Consider the following 23,244-nt stretch of genomic DNA (forward strand, 5'->3'; position numbering starts at 1 on the left):
TTCTAGCATAGGAAAAAGGCAAAATGTTGCAACTGAAATATATTATGTTGCTCTAAGGAACAATCTTGTCATTTGTGCCAGAGATGATTTTTGAGAAATTGGAGCAATTTAGTATTTTTAGCAATTTTCTTGATAAACAGGTATAGGAAATTTTCAACTTGATTTTTTTCTTTCTTTAAAAGCTATGCAACAAATGTGTTCCTCCTGCTATACACTGCTTTTGATAGCAGGGGTACGATGTTGTTAATTATTTAGAACGTAAAGAGTCCTTTGATGCCTTGTGATGTTCCCAGTTTGCTTTTTGCTTCGATGTTTTTTTTTTTCATTTACCATAAACAGCTTATTGATAAAGATGTTCGATTCCATTTTATCTCTGCTTGAAGTAGAAGGTTTGACATCAATATCACACAAATAATGCAACCCTTTTGTCTCTGTATTTGGCCCTTAAGTATAATAATCATTTTAGAAATTAACTGCGCTGGTTAATACATATTATTGATGGCAAAAGTCAAATTTATATATTTTACACAGGGGTTAATAGACATCAAAACAAACATCAACAAACGTAAGATTGCTCATACCATTTGCAGCACCCCATTGGCTATAATGAGCTTCTGCTGAGGCAACAACTTGCCCTAATGTCAACTAAAAGTTTTCCTTTGATCTTATTAGCTGCACAGTGGTTAGAAAATGAAGACAGCACACGCTGTTGTGATAATTTTATACACACATCAAATGTGTTTGTGCACATTTGGTGTAGTCACCAAATGTTAGTTTTGGTCTTCTGCCCTGAGAACTGAATTGCTTACTTGCTTTTTTTTTATCATATTTATTTTATGAGAACCTTTCAATGAATCAAGGTCACTGTGTAGAGAAAGATGCATTCTTTCTAACAATAAAACATACTAATACTAATTATGTACTACATTTTCAAATGTACGTAAATAACTGAAGTATTACTGCTATTGAGACATTTATTTATATAAAACCATATTTGTGTTTTTTTCATGAAGGATCATGCTGATTTACGGAGCCATTCTTTTACTGTTGGTTTGAAGATGGAAGCAGTGGACCCAAATGAACCTTTACATATCCGTCCTGCAACAGTGACCAAGGTAAGAGTAGTATGATTTAAAATGTATCAATTGCTACCTTAGGTTCCAATAATAATGAGTTTAGTATCCTTACCATGAACTTGTTTAGAGTTTTTGTGCTAAATGGAGGCCTAAATTATCATTTTGTATATTTAGGTTTTGCAGAATTTCTCGAGTGTTTCAGAATTTGAATGTGTTTCAGAAACTTTAGCCACAGCAAATGTGTATGTCTTCCTACTGTAAAGAAAAGTGTGCAAAAGAAAGTTCAGGATCCTAAGTGATTTCTCACCTCCCCATCCCCATCCTTTTCCTCGCCGGATATGACGTTGTATTGTGTTTTCATTTAATACTCAACAAGCTGTGTAACAAAGATTTTTTAGGGACAGCTTAAGGTCAATGTGCCTTCTTGATGTTTCACTATTATTAAATTCGTTTTATTAGCTTTTCTGCCTCATGTCTAATAAGGAACAATTTGTTTTAAGGTTTTTAGTAATCTATATTTCCAAGTGACTATTGATGACTTGAGACCAGAGGCCAGAGAAGTGTCCATGATGTGCCATGCAGATTCTTTGGGCCTCCTGCCTGTGCAATGGTGCCTTATCAATGGGGTCAATCTCACACCTCCCAAAGGTTTGTCTAAATAAAGTAACGCTCTTCAGATCATTTGAAAGCATGCAAAGTATATTTGAACTGAAATATTGCTATTGTTATGTCTGCTTGCTGTTATCTTTGCAGTATACGGAGCTACCAGTGCAGCATGCAAATTGTTTCTGAACATTACATTAGATAAATAACATTATATCTCCAGCCTCTCAGTTGTAATTTATGTGGCTTATTCCTGCGGTTATTGTAGTCAACCTATTTTCTCAACCTTGCATTATATTTCATGCTGCACACAAGGTTCGTCAGCCAAGGATACTATAGGAAAGAATTATTGTGTTTAGTTTTAATATGCTACAAGCTGGTTTGGATGGCTTGATGACATTTATTGTTATGATTTAGGATGTATGTTATTTAGGTCGAGGCGTGTGACTAATATTGAAAGTCATTATTTCTATAATATTCAACTTGCTAGGTTCTGATAAATAGACATCTCTTATGTACCGCCTAACCATAAAATGTATTAGTAATGGGGCTGCATTTCATTATTTATTGAGATATGTTTTAAAATGAATTTAAATAAATAGGTGAGAAGTTGAGCAATTTTTAATTAGCAGTAGTTAATGTAGCTAGTGATAATTGTTTAGTTTATTAATATCATTTCATCATTATTACACTTAGCTATAAAAATATTGCCTTTGCCCCTAAATTGCAGCAATTAGATAAAACAAATACATGTTTAAATATGATTATCAAACTAAAGGTTTAAGCATTTGAAAACAATTCCATGAGCATTTAATAATAATATTTTGAACTCTGAAGTATTTATAAATGATTCACTTGGTATTTTATTATCCACAGGTTACCCAGGGCAGGACTTTGATTGGGCTGATTACCAAAAACAGTGTGGAGCGGACGCTGCACCACATACTGCCTTTAGAAATGTAAGTGTGGCACTTAGCATATATTGGCATTATTCTTCTACCTAATAAAATGTTCATTTTAACTCTGGAAACATGTTGACTGAACCTGCTAACTGACTCGTTAACTAACTTATAGGAGCATTAAATAACAATGTCATTAAATTGTCACTTTTAAAGATGTATTGATCACCATCAAATTCTAGTTTTACTTACATAGTACCTGCAATACAGTGAGTGAAAATTAACATTAAAATTGACAATATATTCAAATAACAATAGTAACTCATACTAAGACATATTGGTACAGAAGAGGTCCATGCTCTTGCAATGTAACAGTCTATAACAATATATCCAAATCAATAACTTTGGATATAGTATCTTGTTCCACACTTTAAAAAAAAAATAGATTGCACAATTGATTCTATGTCCTTGCAGCTCTTTACGGAAGCAATTTAAAACCAGTTTGTGAATAATTAACAGTTAGTCATGTAATAATTCAATATGCTGTCACTCCTTAGTAGCTTTTGTATATGCGGGCCTCTATGCTGTTGTCCTACATTTTATCGACTTAATTGTGATAGCTCCATGTATAGAATAAGGGAGAAACACACAGTTTTACATGGCATTAAATATATTTCATGTGACTTTTTAAACTGTGTCATAGTGTTTGATCAGTCATAAAGTGTACAGCAGATTAAAGTAAACAAATGCAGAGAAAATATTAATAAACATTTTTTTTTTAACCAGTTCATATATTTCTCTATCTAGCTATTTAATTCTGCTCTTGTAATTGTCCCGTGTACACCTTGAAGCAAGATGTTTTTTTACGTGTTGTCTTTTTTTTTGCAAGTGATCAGCAGTCCCCAGAAAAGGCTGAGCTAGTTTTGTATAATGCATTGTTAAATCAGTAAGTCTTCCCGATTTAACTATGTATTATGTAGGTCAACATAGCTCTTTTTTTGCAGAAGAAACTCTCTAGGGTCGCTGTAATGAATGGTTGAGTCAGTGAATGGAAATGTTTCACTTTATTTTAACCCATGGCTGCGCGAATAACCCCATGTTACACGAATGCATCATACTTTACGAGAGCAATCTGTAAAAATGTAGGGTTGAATGCTATCTAAAACATAGTGTGCTGTATATGGGTGTGGTGGCATTTCACAGAGAATTATTGTATACTGCCCAGCTGATGATATGTTTTGCTTCAGGATCCTGTAACTGGCATAAGAAATAACTATGTTCTCCATACAGATCAAAATGCATGCATTTTCTATACAAAGAGGAAATGTTTTTATAACTCCAGTGTATTTCCAAAAGGAAAACAGTAGGGTATCCAAATTTGCAGGAAAATGACTTCTGTGGTCAGACTTACAGTAACTTAAAATCATATAATAACATTGGTAACTGTGTATTCTGTCATGGTTGATATTTTAGGGGACTGATTATTGCCAGCAGGGCTTCCATCCAAGGTCACAGAGGGACTTTATAAAAATGAGAGTTATGTGACTCCTTCCATTAAAATGTAAGGTGAATACATTAGAATGGCCTGCCCTTTAATTAGCCTACCTCACCCTACACCTATGTATTTTTTAGTTTACTAAGTTGTGTCATGGTAAATGGGAGAAGTTTCCATGGTATGGATAAACAAAAATATAATCAAAGGGATATACGGGAATGTAATAGAAATGGGAGGGGTATGGCAGCATACCACATACTCTTTAATGGCGGATGTAATATGAAAAATACATTAACTAATAAATGAAATGTCACGGTTTTGGCTCTTTTTTATGTTTTGGGATGTGGATCACCTGGAAGATCTTTCAACTCATCCATAACAATACACATTACAACAGTATTACTATATAACTTGCTGGTTTCAAGTTCTTGAAAAACATGATCTAATATTTTTTGGCCAGGTTCTCTATCTTTTCTTTCTTTGCATATGTTTTTGCAACTTTGTCCAACATACAGATGTGCCTGTAGTGTTAACTTTTATATTTTTCAAAACCCACACCTGTGCTACGTCTGGATTCACCATAATGTTACATTGGATTTTTATGGTCTTATCTAGAGGAATTCGGACATAATAAATGATGAAGAGAAATGACCTAGATGTTATTCTATACAAATTGTCTTACTTGTTCCCATAATGATCCAATTATCCATAAAATAATTGTTAAATTGATATACACAATATTCCAAGAGATTATCCAGTCATTGCCAAATGAATCATTAATTTCCCATGTACACCTGTGTAACATTATCTAAACAACACATTCCCGGTGCCTTTTTATGGGCCTTGTGTTTTAGTGTCCATATTTCTTTCCATTTCCTAAAACTGCACTTAAGTATAGAAAACAATCTAGTTTATAGTAAGAGAAGAAATGCATTAGATTGACAAGCAGATGCTCCAACAGATAGTCAGAGACATATAAATTCTAAGGCATAACGTAAGCTGTTTGGGGTTTTATAGCAAACACAGGCATTCTGATACTCGCCGAGAGACCAATGCACACTATTTGTCATAGTTCCCTGGCAGACATCTGTAAACATGCACTGAGAGTAATACCGCTTTGAAACTGATATGTAGTTTTGTTGTCCTGACAAGTGCTCTACCAATAGTGCTATAAAAATCGGGCAGAGCTTTATAAGTTATGAAAGGATAGATTAACACAGTTTTGGCTTTCATATTTTAACGCTACAGTCGTTAGCTGTTCCTAGCTTTCTGTGGAAGTAGAACACATGCATGACGCTCTTTGCGTAAACCCCCACCGATATGGGGAAGTGTCTAGCATCTTGCTTCAAACATTTAACTTCTGATAGGCCATCTTTTTATACTTGAGTAGGTATATCTTGGCTTTCCCTTTATACGTGGCAGTGACTTTCACCCTTGCCTGGTTTCATCTGTTTCCCCAAACCTGTTCCTGATATTGGTCCTCAGTTGCTGACCTTGCTTATCTCTTGTTCCTGCCTGTTTGAAGCTAGACCTTACCTTAGGTCTAGAGTTTGTGTGCCACTGTCAAAGCTAGGTGTTTCGTCAGTGTCTTAGGACCCTTGAAAATGCCTAAAGCCATGTGATGCTTTAAACTAGCTCTTGAGAGAAGTTGTTGGAGTGAAGAACCATGGAAACCACCTGTTCTTCACAGAATTGTACACATATCTGTAAATACTGGTATCTGGATTTGTACTTATACTCTTTGCGTCTTAAAAATCAAACCTTGCATTATGTTATTAGATATGGGTAAAAACATTTTTTTTTCTATGTATGGATCCAGGCTATTAAACTTACAATAGATATTGCAATGCAAAAGCAAATGTACTCTGCCAAAATACAAATGTATCGTTTTTCAGTCTACTGCTGCAAATTGTTTCCCAAAATAAGCATTAAATACTTTAAATATATATTTTAAATTATAATTCTAATATAGACATTAATGTGCACATCAAACGTTATGTGCTAGTGAAATCAATATGCTCACAATGTATTATGTGTGATTTTACCACAGGCCAATTCTTTGTATCGCTAACATTGTTATTGACAAAATGACAAACATGATAGCCATGTTAAGCGGTATTAAGAGGAACACCATTTAGCACTTCATTTTAAGTACTTTATTTTAATCTTTTGACCCATAAAATCTGGGACAATTTGTTTTAACTATTTGTAGTCAATAGCTTTTAATAGTTATGTGTTATACTTTAGCTTTATTTATTTTTTAATTATTTCAACAATAACACCTGCTGTATTTCAGATAGCCAACTCTCGTGGCTTTACGAAAAACATGAAACTTGAGGCAGTCAACCCCAATAACCCATCAGATATCTGTGTTGCATCTGTGACCAAAGTGAAGGGGAGATTACTATGGCTTCACCTTGAAGGTAATTTAAACTTAAAAAATGTATGAACTAAAATGTATTTTTATATATATATAAAGAAATGTATAAAGTCAAAACAAAGAAAGTACAATACTGAAGGGGAATATTAATTCACTGAATTGTGAACTAATGTGATTTATACCAAAACTGAATTTGGGAGTAATTGGTACAAATTAGCATATGAAATTTGGAAAAGTGCAGTTCTGGCAGAGCAAGAGATTTCTAAAAATGTCATTTTACACCAAAGGCTACATAATTTACACAACCACAACTTTAGATGAGACTTAATATCAAACATTCATACTGCTACAAAATAATAATTTTAGATCATATGTTTGCAATCAATACAATATATTGTTTTGGACGTAAATTTAGTTTCTGTAGATAGACGGAAACGAAAAAGATCATAAAATATATTTCATAATGGTCAGAGAGGTTAGAAAGATGTATCCCTAGGGTTCTACTATTCACTGTTCTTGCAGCCTTTATTTTTGTTATTTTGGTAAAGGTCCTTTGCTTGATTGTGTTTGCTGGTACCTGGGTTAGGGTTGAAGGTAAGGAACAGGGAGACTAGTGTCCTAAGTGCACAAATCAGCACTTCCCTTGCAACCTGATCTTTTTTTGCCATGATAAATGTGGGTGGAATTTTCTAAAGTTTAGATTTTTTTTTAAAGGGGTTACTGCTTGAATTAATTTTAATTGAAGCAATTTAAAGATATGACTAAGTCAATGCCTTTCTGCACACATTTCTGAAGTGATCTGGTAAATTTCCAGGCTTACAGAAGCCAGTTCCAGAATACATTGTTGACGTTGAGTCTATGGATATTTTCCCTGTCGGCTGGTGTGAAGCAAATTCCTATCCACTTCATACCCCGCAAAAAGCAGTCGGTGAGTACAATGAATTAAAATGAAGGTGTGTTGGGTGACATATAAGGGGTATGGGATATGTATGCACCGGATATAGCTTTGTATATCTTAATAGTTACATTGTTAACGAGGTTGAAAAAATACATAAGTCCATCAATGCATGCCTGTCTGTTAGTCACGTGAAGGCAAAAACCCCACCTTAAGCTAATGCCAAAAAAGACAATTGCTTTGCCACTCCAATGGGCCATCTAATTACTCTCTGTATCAATCCATATTAATTAAAAACAGTATGCCAACCCTTTCTTAAAAGCATCCACGTTTTCTGCACTCACCCATGGTAGTGTGAATGCTTTACTGGCTTTACTGTTCTTATTGTAAAGAATACCAATATTGTAATTTGCTCAGTCCGTTAAATGAATAATTCCCCTAAAAGGCTTTTTACTGGCCTTAACTCATTTCAACATACAATGTGAGGTGCCTTTTTTCCCATGGTAAATAATTACAGTTTAGCCAAGCGCTCCTCATGATTCAATCCTTTTATTACCTTAATTAATTCTGTAGCAGTTTTTTTGTACCCTTTCCATTTTCGAAATATATTTCTTATAGATCAGTGACCAAAACTGTACTGCAAACTCTCGACAAGGTCTAACCAGTGCTTTATAGTAGCAAAAATACAATTTTCTGTTCTACCACAAATTTTATGCATGGTAATATTTTGTTTGTTTTTGCAGCTGCGACTTGACATCATATGCTATAATTGAGTTCAGTGTCTAGTAGTATTCCCTAATCTTTTACAGAGATTCTCCTAGTTTAACCTCGTTACAACTAAATATATTCTTAAAAACTGGAATAACTGTATGCCTGTGATTCAATGTCTTTTGGCGAGCCAGCCAGTAAATCAGAATCATGGCAACTGAAGTCCAGAAGGAGCTGGAGAGGTTCCAGATACATACCCCTTTAAGATATTATAGTGCTATAGCGACCTGCCAGCAAATTCCTTCTGTGATGGCGGTAGTGAAGATTCTTCAGTTTACTATTGCTCTAATTAGGCTTTTGCTTGAATTAGATCATGTACAACAGTTCGACAATGCAGCCTATGTACAACAAAAATCATTATATTTGTAATGTGCATAAATACACTTCAAACACTTGTTTCAATGTGAATAATGATGTTCTGAGCCATTAAAAAAGCTGAATTGGATAATTAAACCGATTTCAAGCCTGGATGCCATAGGAAAGCACAAGACACTGTGACCAATTTAGACATTCCCAGTGTCTCCTGTAAGTGGCAGTAATACACTCAGAATGTGTAAGCAGGCACAGTCTGGCAGGGCCATATGATCAGAGCAACAGGGAACCTGTCATTTTGGCAAAAGTGCTCCAGGCTGTAATCAAACACACACTGCTTACTGTGTTTCTTTAATCATTCATGCAGGATCCTTACTGATCACACAGATGAAGTAACTGAGTTTAAGTGTCTGCACACTACAATGCAGGTGTACTTATAGTCATAGCAGTGTGATCTCATTGATTGTCTCCATATTTTGAGTCATTAACAATCAAGGACTGTGAAAATGGAGAATTCTTGATGTAATATGTAATATGGAGTTACAAATGTAAAAGTAAACTTTAATCGGAAGTGGTAGAGGCGAATGTAATAATGGAATTAAAAGATGAGACCAAGGACGGACTAAGGCCTCAGTGTTTACGTTAAGGATGGACAGACTAGATGAGCTGAATGGTTCTGCCATCAAATTCTCTTTCTTTGTTTCTAATTTGACATTTGTTTTGTTTTATAATAGGAATTGACTCAAAACACATGTGGGAAGTTAGTGACAATAAATTAATTCAGGTTTACACAAACGCATTTAGTGCTTACATGTGTTTAATTTGTAAGTCTAATTAGCCACAATGTACTAGGAAGATGCTTACCTAGCCCTGCAATTGGCTAGCTGAGTTTGGTGGGATTTGTAGTAACCTGGGAGGACTCAGGTTGTTAGCCCCACTCCTTGGGGCCCAACTGAAAAAAAGAGTTTTTTGCCACATAACCCCCAACATTTGATATTAATGATTTCTAAATTCTCACAGCATTTATAGATATCAGGGTTCATTTCAAAAGGCACCAGGTTACTGTAGGCATTTAACGGTACTTAACGAGTTCCCAAGGTCTGAAAATGCAGAGGAGCACTGGAAAATTCTAACTATACTTGGTTTAGATTTCAAAAGATTCAATAGTATTTTATTATCATACAAGAGAAAATATAGACTCCACACAGCAGAAGGGTGCTACAGTATATGCGCACCTATGCAATTACAGCGCATGAAACATTATTATATTCAATAAATACATTATAATTGATTTTTCTTGCGTTAGTCCGTGTATATTAATTTTCAATCAGATCTTACAGGGCATATGTTTTAATCAGATTTTTTTGGAAAAATAATTTCCTGTTTGAACAGAATTGAACTGTTAAAGATCAAATATTTACTTAGGAATTTTTTAAACAAATTTACGTATAAAATGTAAAAGTACATAGTTTTTAAATTACTTTTCTAAAATGCTCTGTTCTTAGAATTAAATACAGGACTTAAAAAAATGTCAAGAAAAGAAGAATTCAATTGACAAAATGCAGTTGTGCTACATTTTTCTATCATATTTGATGTATTCAAATGTTACAATTACATGTAAGGCTGCTTACAGTTAGAAACTCAACGGATGTGTATTTCACTAGAAAAGCATCTCAATTTTCTTTTCTCGGATGCTGATGGATATTTCGCCTCAATTAATTATTGCTCTTAGTTTTTTTAAGGTTCTTTCTCTTTGGATATAGCAAACTATAAAATAAGTAAAACAAGATGGAATCCTGCTTAAGAATAAGAAATAATAATTTACTATCCATAGTCTGTGCAGTTGTATCTAACTATTAAGTAGCATTGTATACTTATTAACTTGTCCCATGCATATGGCTCACCCACAATACATAGGGAGCAGGCTAATGTCATATTGTATTTTGAATACATTAAATGAGGCTTTGGTGAGACAACGGCCAGCCAGGACATAATTTGCGTTGTCAGGACTGAACCGGGAAGCTTGAGACAGTTGGTGTCTATAAAAATGAATACTGCATTTCTCTAACTTGCATTTCTCACATCAACCCATCAAACTTGCCCCACATTGCTTCTTAATCTGTAATGTGTATAATGGTTCTACAATTTGAATGACACTAATGGGTTTGCAATATTATTATTTTATTTTTACAGTGAAAAAGAAAAAAATAATTGCTGTGGTTCAGCCAGAGAAACAGTAAGTCCTTTATTAGTTTAAATTTTCAGTTCACATTCAGCTGCTGTGAAAATATGCCACAGGCAAACAATAATTAAATTACATTTTAATTGAGACTAAGACATTTTGTTGAATGATTTTTTTTGGAACTCTCATCTCATTGAGGCTATATAACACAGAGTTGTTACAGAAAATTATGTTGCCAAATCAGAATTGATTCATATTGCTAAATGTACCATTTACTAGAAAATTTTGTTTGAAAACGCGCAATGAAAGAACAAATTTGGCAAAAGGCGTGTTTGTCTGAAAAACAATTTTCTCAGCTCCGCAGATTGTGTTTCCACATATTAGCATATTTGTCAGATTTTGTATGTGGTATGGTCACTAAACTATATTAAAATACAAAAAAGTGAAGCGCAATATTCAAATTAAATATAAGTATTGCACCTTCTGGTGAAGTAGTGCTGCAAAGACACAGGAACAAACTCCCCAAAAATCTTCCAAATTAAACACAATCAAAACCACACAAGTGTCTGCGCACCCAATTAATAAGTGAGTAAATTATATGTGCAACACAAAAATAATATATACAAAGATACCCTTCCAGCGAGAGTTCCCACACACATTATCCAAAAGGTTTGAATATAAAAGGAAGAGAAAAAAAGAAAGAAAAAATTATGGTGTAGTATATCAAAGTAGGTCTTAAAAAAAAAAACGCTATTAAGCAGATCGGACCCTTACAATTTAAAGGGCATAAATATGCCCATACATAGAGTGTAGTGTAGTCTTCTTAGGAGTTTCTTTATCCCACACTGGTATTTGTAGATAAAGAAGGTAGGCAGCGGAGGGGAGTAGGTAAAAACGATAATTTTAATGTATAAAAGAAAGGCAAACTTGTTGTCCTCCGTCTCGAATGTCACAGAGTCCAGGCTTCAAACTTCGTAGCAGCGCTACCACAAAGAGACGCCGTCTTAGTCCTCTGATCCACTTCCAAGGTAAGCAGCGGAGGGGAGTAGGTAAAAACGGTAAAAACGATAATTTTACGAAGTTGCATGCACCGGATGAAGCAATAAGTGAAACGCGTAGTGCGTGTTGACGACATTGGGAGGAGGAGTAGCATCAAGGAAGTGGATCAGAGGACTAAGACGGCGTCTCTTTGTGGTAGCGCTGCTACGAAGTTTTGAACTTCTGAGTTTCTTCTGGCTTTCTTAATAAGAGTAAAAAAATCTAGAAAATCACAAAGCCTTTAGAGAGGGCTGCATAACTCCAGAGCTTGAGGACCGCAAACAGTTTGCGTAGAGTCATCTCTGCCGGTCTACTTGCCTTAAGGCTGCGATGCACACACTTAATTCCTGGCCTGTTTGTGGCCCTCACAGAGCGGAGTTCCCCAACTCAAGCATAGAGGAATGCCAAAGGCATCACATTCATAAGGCCTCAAAAAGGCTAAAACATTTGCTTGGTTTTGGAGGTTCCCTCAGGCAGACAAATTTGTCTCGTATTTTGGTTTTTATACTACTCTTGTAGGTGGAATTAGTCTGATATGCTGGTGGACATTTTCCCGCCATAAAGATAATCAGAACTGTGAACCCTTTACACTGTTCCATATAAAGAGATTTCATTAAAGGAAACTAATACACTAGTTTTGACACTTTTTGCACACGCTTCATCAGCATTCTTGAGGTAAAGCAATCATTTACATAATTCAAGATTCCAAAAATCAGTCACACTAACAAAATTATAAAATCTATTGGTAGTTTTAATACTCAAATAAGGCTAATGCTGCGGAGGCGACTGTTCGCTTCGAGATCTCTGGAGACAGCATATGGAAACAGTAAAAAGGACATACATCACACAGTGGCAGGAATTATATAGTAGGAAACTATTTTTAGGCTTTTTCTTTCTTTGAGCAATACAGAAATCCCCAATGGTGCTGTATCCTAAGGTCATCTCTATGCATTACATGCGATGCAAACCACCAGCTAATACGGCGAATGCCTTTTCCAGTATAAAGGAACTTTGTTTTCAATAAACAAGTACTTCAACAACTCACATAGTTTTTTTTTACAGAACCGGCTGTGTATATAAATGATTTGAGTATCTAGTGCTGTATTCATTAGTCTTGACATTAATGTCAGGAAACTCATAAAATAGATATTCATCCATTACATGCATCATTAAAAAGCAAATATAACTTTTCGGGGTGGAATTAGTGTTGTGTTGCCGATTTTAATGCTACTTTTATTGATGCTGTAAAACAAAAAAATTGAAATGAGAACTCAGGAAACCTACAGAGACAATTCCCTGGCAATATTGTCTTTTATTTAGTCATTTTGGCATTGCTGGCATCAGGAAAGCTATAAAGTGTTTTTTTAGTAAATGGAACATTAATGCCTGGATTTATTGTTATGTTTATGTGATTATGGAGGGATTTAACAAAATATATATTTGGTCTATGCAAGACGAGCCTTACACAGTGTATCTTTATGATACTGTTTCAATAATTATTCTAATTAAATTGTACTGTGTCTTCTTAAAATTGAATAAGCTCAAAGAACACAAGCAACTTCATAAAAGCATCTGCAGGAATCTGCCAGATAATCAAAACATTAAATACACTATGTTTTTTTTTTCCTGTTTTCCACAACAGAACTGAAAAAGGCACAGAGCTTTGAGAGCACTAAAAAAATGTTTCTTTGTCAGGTTCAGGGACTCCCAAGAAATTCACATTTGCTGAAAAGTGCCTTTTTTGTGTGTTTTAAAACTATACACACACACACATTTTTTGGAACCCCAAAATTAATTTAGCTTCGATGTCTACATGATAGATAAATGGAGAGACATGAACGCATTTTCTACTAAACCAAGTACCTATCAGTAGTCTGGCCTAAGCCGACAAAGTCTGGGAGCAGATCATCCCATAATGATGTAATATTTCAGTACGGAGGGGGTGGCTGTGGGCACCGCTCTTGGTCAGGCCTAGGCTGAACACGATGCTGGTTATAACTAGATTACAATCTAAAACAGCAAATATTCTCTACAGAAAAACTAAAATAAGATACTTTTATTTAGATATTATAAAATATTTAAATGTATTATATAAATTTATATATATATATATATATATATATATATATATATATATATATTTCCAACCTGAAAACCTTAAGCAAACCATATTTATCCGTCCCTTGAAATGTAAAGCATCCTTCTGTGATATAAATCATCACTCATCACACATTTTCACCCAAAATATATAATATGGAACCTACATAACGGGACATGTACGGGCTCAAAATGCATTTTTTCAATGGGTTTTGGGACCGCCCATTGTCCTTAAGGGGTTAATTTTGTATGTAAAAATGAAGTACTTGTGTATAATTCGTACCCATAACTACAGCCAGGGCCGGACTGGGACTGAAAAGCGGCCCTGGAAAAATTTGGAGACCAGCCCCATATAGTTTATCTCACGGTGAAGCTCTTATACCCACACGCACCCCTTATACACACCCGAGTCACACTATGCCATTCTTTTTATCTCATTATTTGTATTAAAATGACAGAAAGCAAAAGTGTTAAAAGGCCCTAATAAATGAAATACATTACACATAATGGGATCAAAACATTTACTACTGCGAACATTTTTAGAGTTCCATTTTATTCAGTGGAACAAAACACTGATCACATTATTCTTCACCATATTCTGGTAAGAAACTTTTATTTCTTTATTAATTCATGTAGACTATTTTTTTCCATATTTAATAAAAGCTATGATTGAGACATGTTTGGTTTTTATTTCCTTTCATTTGACAACCTACCCCCGAGTTATGCACCTCTGCCCCCAGGCTTGCCACTCTGCCCCCCTGATACGCCTTCTAACCCCCTATATGCCACTCCGCCTCCAGAAATGCCTTATACCCCCTATATGCCACTCTGTCCCATGATATGCCTTCTAACCCCCTATATGCCACTCTGCCCCGTGATATGCCTTTTAACCCCCCTTTTGCCACTCCACCTCCAGATATGCCTTTTGACTCCCTAAATGTCACTCTGCATCCAGAAATACCTTATACCCCTATATGCCACTCTGTCCCATGATATGCCTTCTAACCCCCTATATGCCACTCTGCCATATAGGGGGTTAAAAGGCATATCATGGGACAGAGTGGCATATAGGGGGTATAAGGCATTTCTGGAGGCAGAGTGGCATGAAGGGGGTTAAAAGGCATATCATGGGGCACTCTGCCTCCAGAAAAGCCTTATGCCCCCTATATGCCACTCTGCCTCCCCGATATGCTTTATACCCTCCTATATGCTCCTCTGCCCCATGATATACCTTTTAACCCCCTTTATGCCACTCTGCCTCCAGATATGCCTTTTGACCCCCTATATGTCACTCTGCATCCAGAAATGCCTTATACCCCTATATGCCACTCTGACATATAGGGGGTTAAAAGGCATATCATGGGACAGAGTGGCATATAGGGGGGTAAAAGGCATTTCTGGAGGCAGAGTGGCATATAGGGGGACACACTTACATACACACACACACACGCCGATTTTTTTTGTTTTTAACAAATACAAAACACATAATACAGTACAAAAAACACATTATTTTACTCACCTTCTACTTCTCTTGACTTCCTGGTAGCTGCACACTGTTCTCCTCTATGCTGACAGGATGCCACTGACCTGACATCCGGTGCTGCAGCAGTCTGAGCGCGAGGGGGCGGAGCTTCTACCTCACGCTGCTCCCATCACTATGCAGCCATCAGACTGCTGGGAATGTAATCTAAACGGCCGGTGCGTGCTGATGCCACCGGCCGGAGCTACTTAAACACTTTTTTATATGGTAAGCTGGATCGGCTTGCCATATAAAGTAAAAAAAAAGTATTAAAGCAGAGCCGGCCGGCGGCATCAGCACGCATTGGCCGTTCAGATTACATTCCCAGCAGTCTGATGGCCGCAGCGTGAGGGGTGAAAGGTCAGTGCGAGGGGGCGGAGCTTTCACCCCTCACACTGCTCCCATCACTAGGCGGCCATCGCACACGGCTGCTGGGTGCTGATGCCGGCCGGCCGGCCGCATCAGCACCCAGCGGCCGCTTTGATTAGATTTCGGGCAGCCTGGGGAGCAATTGCCCCCCTGCCCAGCCCGCCCCTGGCACCGAGGGAGGCGTTGAATGCCATTTGCAGCCGCTCAGCGGCTGTCTTCAGGGTAAGTCTGCTGGCCGCCCAGCCCACGGACCTTCCGGCCCACCGGGAAATTTCCCGGTATCCCGGTGGGCCAGTCCGGCCCTGACTACAGCTTCATATTCTACTTTCTAACAAACACACATTTACATATAATCGTGCTTATACACTGACACTTATACACTCACAAGCTCACTCCATGCCTTTATGTAAGTAAAAAGTAAAATAGGTTCCCTAATTGATGCTCAAGTGCAACAAAGTACAACAAAATCACACACACACACAAAGCTCAATATAAATAAAATCTCCAATTTATGTTCAGTAAAAAAACATCACATAGTGACACTAATTTGTTTTCTTCTCTGATGAATGATCACATTTTCCTATAGAAAGTAGCCCTATGCTCATAGGGCTCATAGTATTTTAAACCATTTCATTTTTGCCTTCTAGTGTCTTTTATAATTAAGTTCATTAAAAATATGCCCTTCTCTCCTGAAAGATAATTATTTACCAAGAAGGGAGTAAATGGCAACCATAGTTAGTAAGGTTCAATAAAATGTTCATTTTCAGAGCATCATGGCTAAATTGAGTCATACTAACCTAATTCTTTTTGATTAGCGTACTATGATTTTGAAAAGATCATAATCAGGAGCCAAGTCTTACTCAGTAGGAATATTAGCCAGATGGCAGTCCTGGTTATGAACCGAGCTGGCTGTCTGAGTGGCACAGGATTAACACTGTAGCTATTTTTACACTCTTAAATGTTGTCGTCAGTTCCATATACCAGATGAAGAACTGTTGGAATTGGCAAGATGGATATTAGTGAATTTTATACATTTATTGGTGGGGTTTAGAAAGCAGTGTCACCAACTGTTGAGTCCTGACATGTATTTTGGAATACTGATCTGACTAATGTTTTTGAGTCTGATGGCACCTTAAAAATAAAATGTAGTGCAATGCTAGGGAAATTGTCCACATTTTAAACTATAAGCAGAAAAAGTATTAAAAGATGAGGGGCTAAGGCATTAAAAAAAAGCATGTTGCTACAGGACTAAAACAATTATAAAAAGGATAACCAACACAGTTTTTTTTAAACATAGAAGGCAAAGTTAGAACACAATCTAGGAGACAAAGAAACACATTTTTGTTGATGTTAAACTTTTAAGCCAATTGTTTGATTCTAAAATATGAAACACAATATTATCATAAGCTGTTTTTTTTTCCTTTCTGTTAAACAAGAACTTCTGTTAAATTATTCCACTTAAATCGGGTTTTTTCCCTCCACAGGTTACCATCTTCAGTGCCTGTAGAGAAAATCCCTCAAGACCCTTCTCCTTTTCCTCAGTCAGATAATTACTCAACAACAGGTATACCGGTTTGCTCTCAAAATGTCTATCTAGTAGAATGTCTCCAGTATTATGTGCTGTCAAAATTCTGTTCATATAAACTGGCTGTTCGAGGTTGGCCTAATTGCAGTGTTTCCAAAATCAGGACCAGTAAAATAATTTGTTTTGGAGTATTTTTATTCATTTGTGTTATGTACAATTAAAATGCATATTTTAATAATATGTTTCTCTTTTTTATATTTTTTTTCATGCTAAATGATGGTTCATAAATATTAATATGATTTTAACAAACAAAACAAAGTGAAAATGCTGAAATTTCTCTTGCATTCGTCCCTAAGGGGATTATATAAGAAATGAACTATTCCCAACGAACATCAATTTAATTTACTTGTGCAGTCCACAAATTTGCAAACAAATTTGTCCTTATGTAAATTATCAGAGATATAACCCTTGATCGCATGTTTAATTTATAAGTTGTCATTAATTATAGTGACACTTTTTTTGATATTCTCAAAATAAGCTGTTTTCTATTCGTTTGTGGAACGTGTAAAGGAAAATGCACATATTAAGATGATTTGGAAATTTACGAAATAATACATGAGTAATATGTTTTCAGATAATTTCCATGAAACTATTTTAAAGACGTAATAAAACATAAGCGAATGCTGAAAATCTTGAAGTCTCCTGATAGTTTTAAGTAATGCAGAAAAATTTATTACAGCCATCCTGAGACTAATCACAGAACAGCCTAAGAGTAGAGTGGGGTCTATTTTGGGCCACGGTATTTGAGATAGGTCTATGTATACTGCAGCTCCAGGTATTGGGAATAGAATGAATGCAGAAATTAGGTCCTCATTTGTTACCCTCTGTGTTGTTTGATAGAGTGCTATTATGATCACATCGCCATGAAAACATCTAATTTATTTACTACCGTTACCTAGGAACCACCAATGGCAAATATTGTTGCCCTCAGCTGTTCATCAATCACCGCTGCTTTTCAGGACCGTATTTAAATAAAGGACGGATTGCAGAACTTCCTCAGTCAGTTGGCCCTGGCAAATGTGTGCTAGTACTTAAAGAGGTAAGTTCAAAATACAGTATTTCTTAAATAATAACATCAGCTTGTACATCATACTTACTTGGCTAAACCTTCATACATCATAGCGTACTCCCTTACAACATCGACCCAACATTGTCCCCCCATTGGATGCTTACCCTTGCACTATCCACTTTACTTAGATAAATATGTAACATTCTAAAATAAAAACATTACAAATATAAAAATCAAAAACATATTCCTGTGAGGTGCACTTATGTAATACTAAATACTAGTAAGCTATACTACTTAGTTAAACATAACTAGAAAATTGTGTGTGAATTCATTTAGAGACCATAAAATGACCACAAACCTAATAATGAATTAAATATTATTGTCATGCATAAACATGCCATTTCCAAGCAGTAGGTAATTAAGCCCACACAGGATTCTAAGAGCTGGTTAAAGGTTCTATTTGTAGAATGCGATGTAATACTTGTTGATTTTATACTTAGTGTGTATCTGCAGTGATACAGGCACATGTCCTTACACGTTAAATATCACTAATGCTACATAATCATTCACAGAGTTGAACTTTGGCTAATCCCCAAGAAGGCGTCAAAGCCAAACTGTAAAATTTCTGGGCCGGATTCCATGCTACGACAATGACATTTGTTTTTCATTACATTAACCCAGAACTGGCAAACTGCATGCTATTTCCAGTTGCAGAAGGCTTAATTATTATAAACTATAAATTTAACACAATTAACATAATCCCAGCACCCACATCAAGTACACTAGAAAATAGTGGCGTGCTACTCCACTGATTTTCTGAGCCTGTACGCAGTCACAAGCATAGTTGGCATTCAAATGCGTTGAAAAAGGGTTTCTACTCGGGAAAATTGCTCATGAAATCAACAAAGTAGCAGTATGTGGTTTTGGCAGGGAATGCACTCTAGTGTAAATGAATTACAGCTATCAAGATCTTGTGAAGAACCATATTAATTGTTAACCTTTTTTATATACTGCTTTTAAGAGAGGCCATATTGAGAATGGTATTTTAATTGTACCATAAAATTATTCTACTCAAACAATGTATGCAAAAATAATATTTCTATGCCTAATCTTGAATGTCTGGTAGATCATCAAGTTGTTCTCACGTTATAAAGATGTATATAAACGGTGCTATTATTTATGTGAACAAAGAGAACGTTCATTTCCGTCTATTTTCAGTCTAGCCTTTTGCCAAAACAAGCAGTGTTGCACTTGAAAAACACTTCTTTTTGTTGTCTTTTTGCATTTCAAAACACTTTTCTTTCTGAAAAGAGGGACAGAGGAGGGAAGAGGGACTTGGTGGTTTGAGTCCCAAACAGGGACACTTGGGAGATATGCAGCAGGCAAGGAGCAACCAAAACATACAAAACAAGTGGCAGAGCATGGGCTAGCTTGCACCTTTTAATGCTTCATGTGCCAGGCTGAGCAGGCTTGTCCAGCTCTAGTCCCAAAGAAGTCTTAACTGTTGCCAGCAAAGTGCTGCCAAGCCTGCCATACATGGGCTCTCCAGGGCAAATTTGGAATCTTCCCATGTGTGATTTTATTTTCAAATGCGCATCTTTTTATGAAAGCAAATAAATCAGGTAATTTAGCAGAAAAAAATTCCAACCAAAAATTGTAAGATTCTTATATAACAACACTTGCTTATTTAATATGTATGCTAAGAATGAAGTGTAGAATTGTCTGCCAGTGCAAATGCAATGGAATATATTATATTGGTCCACTTTGAAGGCAATCTAGTTAAAAAAACAAAGATTTTTTTTCTCCAAACAATAAATAAAGTAAACCCCCAGGAAGTGAATGTGAGCCTCATACCAACTGAATAATTGATCATGACTAATCATCAGAAAATAGGCAGACTAGGGTGTTGAACTGGTGACGGTGGGTGGTTCTTTCTATTGAGGCCAGTCGGAGAGCAAAAACAAGCTAGCGGTAACAAAATGTTATACCAGCAACACATCACTAAGTAATGTATATTAAAGTATTTTTTTAAATAATCTAATACCTACCTTATGGAGAACTGCAGCTCCCCACCTCATCCATGGTTCAACATTTTTGCAACCAATTAGTGGCAAGAAAGTGATTTTAATGCGGACACTATCTGTGCATGTGCATGAGGGAAATCTCGTTAGACCTCCTGTAGACCAGTTAACTACCGTTAACTTCGCTATTGTCTGTCAAAAGCCATCACCGCAATGCCACTTGCCCAGCGTACATGTACAGCCACAAAAAGTTGGTCATTGTATGGAACAAAATTTCTAATATTTCCCACTTGAAAAATGTCAGTTCTTGACGGGAATGAGCAACCCTTAAAACTCTAGAAAGAATTGGGGATAAACAAAACGTTTCTTGACTTGAGTAACTAAACTTTGAATCACAATGTTAAAGTGATGCATGCCGACAATGTCTTGAAACGAGTATCACAGTGCAATAGGATGGAATTTGTGGAAGTAAAGATGTTTTGTACATTTTGGTGATGCACGGTAGAATCCTGGCTGCATAAAATGTGCCAGATCATTAAAAACTGAGGGTTTGTAGAATGTGCTTCACTGTACCTTCCTGAAATGCTTCCAGAAACACAGGTCACTTTGTCTGTATTTTTAAGGAACACATTTGTTGTCACAGATGAGGCTGGATAATATATTCTGTGTTATTTAGACAAACCTCAGTAAAGCCTGTCTTCAGTTGCTGAAGGGAACATTGACCACTTAAGAATTATTCATGAATCTTTTTATAACCTCCTAAGGACTAAGGCAGCTGCAGAAGCTGGACTCACATTGTATATAAAACATATGTTACTGGCAAATGTGGTAATTTGATGAAAAGCAAAACCACTGTATTTATTTATAGTGCAAATCTTAACATACTCAGGTTAAGTGATGCTTATTAGATGAAGTGAGTTATGCTATATAAAGAGCAACTCAGATAGGATTTCTTTTATCCAGTACAAAAAAAGAAAAAAAAATAGACCTGCGTTATAATTTTTAACACTGTTAAATGTGTAATGTGAATTAGTGGCCTTTTTAGGCTTAGTGAAATCTATCCAGTATTATTATTCTACATGTCCTATATTACAACACAGCAACCAGAGAGGTCTTTCCCACTACAATGTTTGTCCCATGACATATCATTCATTTGTACATGATAATTGTCGCAAAAACATGCTCAAATTATATTTCTTTGTTTTGTTGCACCATGATTTATACCCCATGCTATATGCCTCTGGAAGCCCCTTGGTTAAATAGAAAGCTTGAGGGTTTCGTATGATATACTGAAAATTATTTATGTGTTGCTGCAATCTTCTGACAAGAACCTCTTCAATTCTGCTATATTTTACTATAATACAGTGTGATGTTCTGTCCCAACATGTGATTATTGCTAATGTGTTAATTTTATCATGGTTTTTATCATGGTTTGTGGTTTATTAGCTGGGCTTTACAGCAATAGGTCTAGGTTCATGTACCTCTATGTAGGAAAACATTGAGTCTTTTAGGGGGATTGGGGATCGGGAACCCAGGAGAATGCATTAATTGGCAGAAAATTATTACAATGTGTAGGTAGTATGGAAAAGTCTATGTAATTGGGTGTTGTGTCTATGTGTTTGATAGCTTGTTAAAGTTCTACTGCAGTTACAGACTAAGCCCCAGATTTTACAGCCACAAAACCCCTCCTCGTTACTCCTGTTAAAAATGTCTCCATAATCCTAGCTAAAGGTCTAATGGTATAGAGCTAGGACCCGTGTACCCTAAGCACAAACCATATTAACTGTCAAAGAAATAACCTTATTTTAACTGTATCTTTACATGGCAGGTCCTCAGTATGGTAATTAATGCTGCCTACAAACCAGGAAGGGTCTTACGAGAGCTCCAGTTAGTGGAAGACACATCATGGAATTTCCAGGAGGAAACACTGAAAGCCAAGTAAGTAACCAAAATGTCATCCACTTATCAATATAAAACTATGTAATAACAACAGTAATGTATTTTAAATCATCTAACAATACAGATTTGTCCACTTTAGTATAGACTGTACGATGTACTCACATCACATTTTAGTGATTTTCTTTTCTATTGTAGATTAGTAGATCTTTTTTGGTAATGGAAGTATTGCAAATATATATTATTTTCTCTGGAAAAGGACATCCCAGGTAGCTAGTGTAGACTCATGACATGTAACTGTAACTCATTTGTTAATGTAAAATAGACATACTGTCTACTCTATAAACTAGGCTGGTTTATAGTGATCTGGATTTCTTTTTACTCCTAATTTGTTATAAACTAGTCCTACCCACACCTAGCCAGTGTTTTAATTATTTCTAAGCTTATGTGCTTGTGGCCCTCAAGAAAATAAATTAATTTGCAGACCTGGATTAGGAATGAGAATGGATTGAAGCTTCTAGATATATCTTTCTTCTTCTGTATGTAAAACATTGATACAATATTTGGTAATAGTGTCATTATAATCTCTCGCATACAACATGGCCCGTTACTCTCTGTTATACAGATATCGATTATATAGAAACTGTAATCAAATTGTGCGTTCAAATCCTCAAAATAATATTTTACTGGTACTTAATTCAATTCATGTACTCATTTTGACCCAAACATGCAACCTCAATGAAAATGTATTAGGGATATAATTGGTAAGGTACTTAGTGAGGTTGTTTTAGGCTGTTCTGCCAGTCCCTGACCTCTTTGTTCGAAGTGAGTGTGTTTGATTCACTGTTAAATTGGGTATTACCAGCATCTAATTCACGCCTTATATCATAGTATAACAAGTAGAATATATATATAAATAAGTGTTTATTGTTTGAATGAACAAACAAGGGCAGTAAAGTTGAATGTTTATTACCTGCAGTTATCTCATGGGTTGTTCCCAAGATGTTCCATTTTTACAATCCAAATGGCAGGTCTTTATCACCCTCACCATTAAAATTCAAATAAAATAAATTTTACAATGTGATTTCTCACGTTTCTTA

At 35.9% G+C, this 23,244-nt stretch overlaps 1 protein-coding gene across 2 annotated transcripts in view; it reads left to right on the forward strand.

Annotated features, from left to right (window-relative positions):
* Window positions 1-23,244, forward strand: part of SFMBT2 (Scm like with four mbt domains 2) — a 90,491-nt gene that overhangs the window by 60,721 nt on the left and 6,526 nt on the right. For both annotated transcript variants that reach the window (XM_053465410.1, XM_053465409.1), the window contains exons 9-17: window positions 1,014-1,115; window positions 1,577-1,724; window positions 2,556-2,638; window positions 6,370-6,496; window positions 7,268-7,381; window positions 10,622-10,664; window positions 17,118-17,197; window positions 18,118-18,257; window positions 22,077-22,186. In XM_053465410.1, coding sequence (XP_053321385.1) covers window positions 1,014-1,115; window positions 1,577-1,724; window positions 2,556-2,638; window positions 6,370-6,496; window positions 7,268-7,381; window positions 10,622-10,664; window positions 17,118-17,197; window positions 18,118-18,257; window positions 22,077-22,186 — 947 coding nt within the window. The remainder of the gene's footprint in view (window positions 1-1,013; window positions 1,116-1,576; window positions 1,725-2,555; window positions 2,639-6,369; window positions 6,497-7,267; window positions 7,382-10,621; window positions 10,665-17,117; window positions 17,198-18,117; window positions 18,258-22,076; window positions 22,187-23,244) is intronic.

Source organism: Spea bombifrons, chromosome 4 (assembly GCF_027358695.1).
Source record: "Spea bombifrons isolate aSpeBom1 chromosome 4, aSpeBom1.2.pri, whole genome shotgun sequence".
Lineage (NCBI taxonomy): Eukaryota > Metazoa > Chordata > Amphibia > Anura > Pelobatidae > Spea > Spea bombifrons.